This window comes from Vitis riparia, chromosome 18 (assembly GCF_004353265.1).
Source record: "Vitis riparia cultivar Riparia Gloire de Montpellier isolate 1030 chromosome 18, EGFV_Vit.rip_1.0, whole genome shotgun sequence".
Classification (NCBI taxonomy): Eukaryota; Viridiplantae; Streptophyta; class Magnoliopsida; order Vitales; family Vitaceae; genus Vitis; species Vitis riparia.
The window spans coordinates 28,833,163-28,842,217 of NC_048448.1; the positions used below are offsets into that span (position 1 = coordinate 28,833,163).

Here is a 9,055-nt window from a genome sequence, read left to right on the forward strand (position 1 = left end):
GCTGCACTAGAATGATGTCAAGCAATTTCTTAAATGGAAATTGACAGATTTTCTGAAAGGAGACACCCTAAAGTCCAAAAACTAAAATAAAGTTGTCTTGATGCTGCCCTAACAATTCAATACGTATGACTAGCTCTTTCCACCACAACGACTATATGTGTTTACCATAAATTAATTTGTGGTTAAAAAAGTATTTCGTGGTAAAAGAATTTCTCTCATTAAAAATTATTATGGTTAAAAAAAATATTTTATGGTAAAAGAGTCTTTTTCATGAAAATTAATTGCGGGTATCGATGTTGTAAGTTGATGAACAATTATTGCTAGTGGTTTGCTTTGGTATCGAAAAGTTTTCTAACTATACCTTCTTTTTACAATCAATAAAATGGGGATATATGTAAGGTATCACAATTAAAAAAAAAATATATTAAACAAGTCACCGACTAGTTAAAGTAAATTTTAAAGAGTTATAATCTTATACATCATGTATTTAAGAATTTATTTTTCAAATGGGATAAATAAAATTTAATTTACTTAATAACCAAATTAAAATTATAAATTGTAATATTGAAAAGTTGAATAGAGAAGGCTTGAGAATCAAAAGGTGAATGACAAAGTTAGAAGATTTTGTTGGTGATAAAGATATTACAAAATTGAAGATCTGATTGTAAAGGTAAAAAAAGTTGATTGATTTTTTTATGATACTAAAATATATGTAAGGAATATTTGGAAAAAAAAACCAAAATTAAATTATATTATATTTAAAAATATTTGGGGAAAAAAATGTTCTAACTCATAGATTATGATTTAAATTTTTTTTTTTTACAACATATTTGGTAAAGATTTATATTGTTTGTAATATATTATATATATAGAGAAAACAAAGATTTTTGAAAAAAAAAAATCATTTATAAGATGATTATCAAGGAATTGTATTAAGTAATTATTTAAAATTTCCCCTTTTTAAGCATTAATAAAAATTCAATAAAAGAATAATTGTAATTTATTTTATACTGCTAAGTTATAACTCAAGGATGGCGTAAAAAAACACTTTTGAAACATATTCATTAAAGCATTTATTGGTCAAAATTAAAATATAGAATCTATTATTAATTTAATATAGTATTATTAATTTGTTTTATTGTTATTATATTGTTAATTTTAAATTTGTAGTTAATAGAGGATGACAGTTCCATGTTTGATTAATTCCTGTCAAGAGACGATGATGCGGATGAGGTTGAATCACCTGAACTTGATTATCAGATACCACTGAAAGGAATGGTGTTTATGTCAGAGATGGAGGCTGAAAAATTTTGCCACCACTATGCTAAGAATATCGGTTTTAAAATGAGAAAAGGTAAGGTACAAAGGCTATCAAATGCAAAACATTAAAAGACGATTTTTTCTTTGTTCATGCTAAGGTTTTCGGGCCAAGAACCAATCCAATCAGACGAAAAGCAAGTATCAGAGAAAAGCAACAAGAACAGGTTGCAATGCCCATGTCCAAGTTACACTTGAAAGTGGACAATGGGTGATCACAGAACTTCATCTTGAGCATAATCATGACCTTGAAAGCCGTAATCCAAGGTCAAATAAGAACTTCCTAGGCGCTTGGGTGTTTTTTCTCGGAATATTCGCTCTAGACATCTATTTGAACCAGTCAAATAACTGACTTCAAAAGGGCAAAAGAAGAGGTAAAACTACCCATCACTTCTCATGCACATCTAATACAAGATTTTTAGTTTTTGACTATTTGGAAGAGGTAAATCTCAACTATGCTCTGCACATATGACTCGTCAAATGATCTATTCTAATTAAAAACAAATTTCTTTTTAAATAATTCAGTTCTATTGGATTTTATTTTCTCAAATTTATTTTTAAAAATTATTTTTAAGTTAAAAAATAATTTTTTGGCATTTTTTTTTAAAATAAGAGTATTTGATAAATTATTCTGTAAAGAAAAAAACAAAACTAAAAACTCATTTTGATAATTTTAATTGTTTGTAAAAACAATTTTTATTTTTATTTTTATAAAATTTATAAATTCAATTTATATGACATTAATTTAATTCACATTATTATTGATTCAATCTTGGTAGGTGAATGGAGGACGAAATTTCATTCCATTGACCTAAAGAACACAAGTTTTTTCTCCCAATATTTAAAGACTCATCAGATATGTAGATAACAATGAGGGCTGAGGGCTGCACTAAAAAACTTATGTTTTTTATTGTATGAAACATATGCTCAAATTACAATTCCAAGGTGGAGGAAGTGAAATCTTAGCAATGATTTATTGTATGAAACATATGTTTTTTAAAAAACTTTACTTGTAACTATCTTATATTTAGTTGTTTGAAAAAGGAAAAGAAAATTTAAGGTATTGATTTGGTATCTACGGAAATCTTAATCTTCACTTTTGAAAATATATAGAAAAATCTAGACCTTTGTATGTAGGTACAAAGAATGACACTAAAATATAAATAAATAAAATCAAATTATAAAAGAATAAGACCTAAAAGGCACACACCTCTTCTAATTGAAAAATATCAAAATTTATAATAAAAATGATTGAATTCTTTAAAATATTTTTAAGGGTTTCCTGATAAAAAAAATAAAGACTAAAAACAAAAAAGTTAAAACAATAAAAAAAAAAAAAAATATACCACAACATGGATTATATTCAGATAAATGGAGACAATCAGTTTAATGATATATGGATTCTGAACTCAGAATTGCAAACAGGACCGAGTCAAAACAGTGAATTTATCACTTTGAAAAACTAACTAGGTTCACAAATAACAGCTCTCAATTGTATAGAATAATCATAAGAACTCATACCACCGCTGCATTAATTTGGAAAGGATTTGCTCTGCAGAAACTAACTGGTTTCATAATTCACAGCTGACATCTTGCATTCACCACCCAATACCAACTTTGCTTGATTTTCTTAATCAACCTCCTTATATGTGCCACCCAGCGCTAAATAAAATGCAAATTGTCAGAAACTTCCATAGGCTTAATAAAAAATTCCAGCAAAATCAAAGGTCAGATTCAAACAAAAATGTCTGCCTAAAGTATCAAAGAAAACCAGAAAGAACTCCTTTAAGAATTTCACTTGTTTCGATTAATTAACTCAATAAGAGAAAAGATGAAGACTCACCGTAAAGTCGTCAGAGAGATCGTATACAGACATGATTGGAGGAGTTAGCCAGGAACCATTAACAAACAAAATCATCACCGATTTTAACCATGCATGACCAAATCAACAGAAGATGGAATTTTATTGGGATGAAGAGCCTGGATGATGGTAGTCATTCTCGAGGACGTTTGCGCTTGAGCTTGAGTGTGGGACTGTTGGTGGGTCTGCGACTGCTGCCACTAGAAATAGGGCCCATTCCACTTCCAATGAGCTCTGCATTGTCGCTGCTTCTCTCGACTATAGTATATCCCCTACTCTTCAGCTACATTTTATTTTCTGGATGGATTCCTTCAAGATCTTCTGCATATATAAGACATACCCCACACTTCTTCACCACATTGGATGCACTTGACCTGAATCTGTGGGCTCCTTCAAAAGAAATCTCAATGTGATTCCAGTCATTGGGGTCATTGAATTGAAACAACCTCAACTGGGAACAAGGTTGATAACCCAGCCAGACATGTTCTAGCCCAACATTGTTGCCTTTACAATGGAAATCAATACCGAAGCCTTTCAAGTCTCCATAATCAAAAACATCAGAAGTCAATGTACATGTAATTCTCTCAGGGAGATGTTCAAGAACAGAGCAGAGAGCAAATCCCAAGAAGTCATCATTGTACCAATCAGTAGGCAGCTCTATTTTAATAGAAGATCCCACATTCTGATGCCAGATCCACTCAGGAATTCCACTGCCAGGAAAAACAATACTAAATGCAATATTTTCAAGCAATTTCTGCATCACAACAGGTGAAGTAGTTAAAGAGGAAACAGAAGCAGAGGAAGACACATCATTATGTGGAAATCTTTGTAATGCATTCCTCTTATCATCACTGGATCGGTCCTCAAATGGTTTGGAGCAATTACGGAATACAAACTGTAGCCCTTGCAATATGCCTACACTTGATGAGCCTGGTAAAAGGGCTGTGCAATTGTGTGCATCTATGTCTTGGACACTTGGTGGAAGCTCTGGAATTTCTATGAGACTCTGGCACTGCCCCAACCGAAGGTCTTTTAGGTTTGTAAGTTCACTGATGCTAGCAGGTATGCTTAGAAAATTGTTTCTGCTTAGATCTAATTTCTTCAATGAGATTAAGGAGCAGATTCCATTGGGGATTGCTCCTTCTATTAGTTTGCAGTCACTTAGGTCTAAATTTGTGAAGGACCTGAAACTAGAAAAACCAGAAGGCAAGAGTAAACCAATCCCATTTGAACTGTTTCTATGCAATAACCAGAAGGAAAAGAGCGAACCCAATGAGGTAGGAGTTAATATTTTACATCCAGGATAGACCAACAATTGGAGGTTTCTCAAAAGAACAATTGACTCTGGTAGTTGTTTTACAGCAGTTCCATCTGCATGGAGCTGCGCTAGACATTGCAGGCTCTCAAGGTTCGTTGGCAAATTTTTTAATCGTGAACAGCCAGAGACAATAAGTTTCTCAAGAGAAGGCAGATTACACATGCTGTTTGGAAGACTCGCAAGGTTTTTGCAATTCCTCAGATTCAATAAAACGAGGCCTTTTAGACGGTCAATTGACAAGGGTAGCCCTTCTATAGATGTTCCATCTAACAGAAGCTTTTTCAAATTTTCCATATCCTCCATCATTTCTGGAAAATTCTCTAGTTTTGAACAGCCAGAGAGAAAGAGATCTTCAAGGGATTCCAACTTACAAATACTTTCAGGAAGACTCTTAAGATTTTTGCACCTTTTCAGATCCAATAAAACAAGTCCAGTGAGATGCCCAATTGAGGAGGGAAGTTCCTCGATAGCAGTTGAAGCCAAATAAAGCTCCAATAAATGTTCCATGTTACCTGGAATATCTGGAAACTTCTTGAGCCCTGAGCAACCAGAGAAATTAAGAATTTTGAGTGCTTCCATGTTGATTATTCTCGGAAAACTGCTAAGATTTTTGCAGCTTTTGAGACTCGATAAAATAAGCTTGCTTAGCTTTCCAATAGATGGGTGGATCTCAAGCAAACTTGAACAACCATCAAGAATTAGTTTTTCCAGATTTGGAGCCCTAACTGACAAGTCTGGAATTTCCATGAGGTGCTGAGAGAAACTAACTGTGATAGTATTTAACTTTTCAAGAGGCTGTAAGAGAGAGGAAAAAAAAAAATTACTTCAATGCATAAGCTTTCATGAACTTCAGAGATTTATCTAAAGAAAGAAACATGAATAAATAATCATCATACCTTGTTGCTTTCCCAAAGTTGTTTTAAGCTGCTGTAACACATGTCAAGTTCAATGAGGTCCTCAGCATAAAAACTTGAAGGCAAAGATTCTAAAGGATATCCTTGCCAGCAGAGATATCTTAGCTCAGAAGCAGGGAATTCAAAGTCTTTGGACAACTTTACTTTATTATCCTCCCTCATAGAAATAGATTCATGAGCCCAATAGATTTTGAGCAACCTAAGTCTTGTCATCATCTCAAAGGATTTAGTACTAATGTCTATCTGGTTACGCTTTGGTATAGACAAGTCGAAGAGTATGCCCTCAATTGCCTCTGTTCCCTAACAAACAAGAGTAAAAAATAAGTGAAGAGAAAAACATATAAAAGTTAAATAAGATATATAACTTTAAAAAAAAATGATATTGTTGAAGCTTAGGTGTTTCAAATAACCTTCAAGTATGAAAGTAAGTTCATTTACATTTTGCTCTTACCGATTTTTTGGTCAATACACGATTTACGTCGTCAGGATAGCACAATCTGCTCCATTTTTCTGGGTGTTTAGGATATTCTTGTCGAACCATGTCTCGTCCCATTTGTTGTAACAAATCGTGCATTGATATCTTGTTGTCAAAAATATTTATGAGGCATTTATCCCTGAGGTCTCGTATTCCAGTCGGCGCATAGAACTTGCAAGCATCTAGGATTCTTGTAACATGATCTTTATCCTCTCCATTAAAGAAGCAAGCAATATCTAGGAATATCTCCTTTTGTGTGTGATCTAATTCATCATAACTTCTCTTGAGCACACTTTGAATTTCTTTCTTAGGTTCATGTTTTAGTTTTTGCAATTTACTTTCCCATTCAAGTATTGTCTTGCCAAATAGGAAACGACCCAAAACTTTAAGGCCTAAAGGAAGACCATCAACACAACGCACCATAGAGTTTGAAAGTGTTTCATAATCTTCTTTAGGATGCTTCTGTTTAAATGCGTGTTGACTAAAGAGCTCAATAGCTTCCTTGTGATTTAATTTCTTAACCTCATAAAATGCATCCATCTTATGCACATCCAACAAATGCCAATCTCTAGTTGTTACAATAATTCTACTTCCAGGACCAAACCATTTGCGATCACCAGCCAAGGCTTCCAGTTGGTCCAAAACGTCAACATCATCAAGAACAAGAAGAACTTTTTTAAAGCGTAGCCTATCTTTTATCATAGAGATCCCTTCATCATCATTGCTTATAAAGTTCTTCCTTATTGGCAAGATATCATCAAGGAGTTGCTTTTGTAAATGAAGTAGACCCGGTCTTTTGGAATCCTCTCTAACATTAGCAATAAATCTAGAAATCATGAAATGAGTGGCAATTTTATTATATATAACTTTGGCAATGGTTGTTTTACAAATTCCTCCAAGTCCATAGATCCCAATCATGCGAACGTCTTTTGATAATAGGTCTATCTTTTGTGAAATAATTTCTTCCAAACGATCATCCATCCCAATGAGGTTTTTGTCAACATGTAAAAGTTTCTCAGTAAATCTCCTCAAAATAGTGCGAGTAATTTTCATAATAGTATTAGCCTCAGACCTGCCACCAGTAAGACACATACATGGGTGAGCCAACAAAGTATAAACCACAAAAAAAAAACAAAACAATTTAAGCCCTTTTACTTACAACTTATATTTTAAAGGACTAATGCTCAATCATACAAAAAGAAAAACTCCAAATTGGTTCTCTGATGCACTAATGGAAAAAAAATCACATCCCAAATAGTCCCATGCCCTATTCGCTTGGAGAACCAATTGGGAGAAATGGTCTAGAAAATCTATGAATTTTCTATTTTAATTGATGAAATTGTACTAGATCAGTGGGATCACTAACCATTTCAGTTTTCAACCCTTGATATCATTATTTAAAACAATTAGTGAAATTTTCCCACACAATTTGGGAAAGAATAACACCAATTATTGAAAAAAAAAAATAGTAAACCAGATTTTAAAACCGTATGTGCCCCTGAACCTGGGTGATCTTTTCAAAACCAGAAAGAATCTTTGAATTGAATAATGAATAATAAAGCAGAGATAAAGTTCAATTAAGTAACCCTTGGCCTCAACATTAGTATTCCCATCCAAAAGGAGACATAAAATTTTGATTTTTTAGGACAGGACACATATGTTTGATCATAAGTTTCAATGGATTTCTCTTTAACGCTATGTACAAAAAATAAAGAATACTCGCAAGAGATTATAAGCAACAAGCTATATTTACCCATTCTGTTGATGCCATCCAGAAAGATTGGCTACTTCCGTCAAGGCTGCCCTCCACCTCTGTGTCTGGTGGCCCAACCCATTTCTTTCATGCTTGGCTAATGCTTCTCCATAACTGCCCCTCTGATTTCGCACATCAGAAGGATCAACACGATAGAAAACTGGATAAACTATCAGTCCCATTTCTACGCTGCACTCCATGATCTTCGCCAGTTCCTCCAAACACCATTTGGAATGGGCATAGTTTTCGGAGAGAATCACGAGAGCGCACCTTGACTTCTCAATAGCTGTAAAAAGACTTGGTGCGATCACTTCTCCCCTTGAGAGTTCTTCATCGTCTCTAAAGGTACGAATCCCTCGCGTCTCCAAATTCGAATAGAGATGATCTGTGAAATTGTAACGGGTATCTTCACCCCTAAAGCTCAAGAAAACTTCATAATCCCATGGACGATTCGCAGAAGCCATTGACAGGTTGTGTGCCAAAGGTACCAGCGACGATCTTACTATCAGGGCTCAGCTGAGCATAGGCAATTTCTTCGTAGAAAGGAAAGGAAAACACTGGTAGGTGGAAAAGAAGCAATGAATTTCAATGGAAGGCGGGTGCAATGCCAGAAGGTCAGCATGAGTGTTTGTCTTTTTGTCATTGGAATTATTATTGATTCCGCGTGGGGTGGCTAAAAGCCTAAAACTAAAAGTTCTTATGAAATTTTATTCTCGAATCTCGAAATTCATCACTCACTTCAATTACTTCTTCGGCTAGTGGGTTGTTTGGTCCAGTTAACAAAACTCAACCTCGGTACGTGGGAACGGAAGCTGAAAAGCTCACAGGCATAAGATAATGTTAGCCACACCACCTTTAATGTCTCTAATAATTTTTTTATTTTTTTTTATACATGTATATTCTATTACCACCGGCTACGCTCCTTGTAAAAATAGCCACTATCTGCCTTTTATATATTTGATTGCAGCCTCATATAAACATCAGTATTTTCAAAACCATGATATCAACACCACGTTATAAATATATGATTTATATAAAATTTAAAATTATTATAAAAAAACTAACATTCCTAATATATAAATAATTAAAGAAGTAAAAGACCTTTTTTTTTTTTTTCTATTATTTGTTAGACAAACTTTTGAATGAAAATAGTTTTTAAAAATAATACTTATTGTGAAAATAGGTTATTTTTAAAATAAATTTAAGGTATGTTAAACTGGTTTTTATAAAGTATTCCCAAAAATAATTGAAAATTATAAAAAATATTTTAATAAATTTATATTAGTAGTAGGTGGAGGTACTTTCATATAAAATAAATCAACATTTAAAAAAAAAATCTCAAATAAAATTTTATTTTAAAAAACAGATTTTAATTAGGTGTTACCCATCCTGCACATGCCATCCAGATAGACTGCCG

At 33.3% G+C, this 9,055-nt stretch overlaps 1 protein-coding gene across 1 annotated transcript; it reads right to left on the reverse strand.

Annotated features, from left to right (window-relative positions):
* Positions 1–2,689: 2,689 nt before the first annotated feature.
* Positions 2,690–8,180, reverse strand: LOC117906285 (disease resistance protein RPV1-like). The gene is made up of 5 exons (XM_034819266.1): positions 7,639–8,180; positions 5,862–6,957; positions 5,393–5,710; positions 3,161–5,291; positions 2,690–2,979 (listed from the first exon to the last, which is right to left on the reverse strand). The coding sequence occupies exons 1-4, from the start codon at positions 8,100–8,102 to the stop codon at positions 3,462–3,464; spliced, it is 3,708 nt and encodes a 1,235-aa protein (XP_034675157.1). The 5' UTR covers positions 8,103–8,180; the 3' UTR covers positions 2,690–2,979; positions 3,161–3,461.
* Between the last annotated feature and the right edge of the window lie 875 nt (positions 8,181–9,055).

Bases quoted from the DNA above. Each gene is read 5' to 3' on its own strand.
- LOC117906285 (XM_034819266.1), bottom strand. From the start codon at position 8,102: ATGGCTTCTGCGAATCGTCCATGGGATTATGAAGTTTTCTTGAGCTTT. The intron at 5,711-5,861 runs GTAAGAGCAAAA...CTTGTTTGTTAG, and splicing joins GTGTATTGACCAAAAAATCG to GGAACAGAGGCAATTGAGGG. The intron at 5,292-5,392 runs GTATGATGATTA...TCTCTCTTACAG, and splicing joins AACTTTGGGAAAGCAACAAG to CCTCTTGAAAAGTTAAATAC.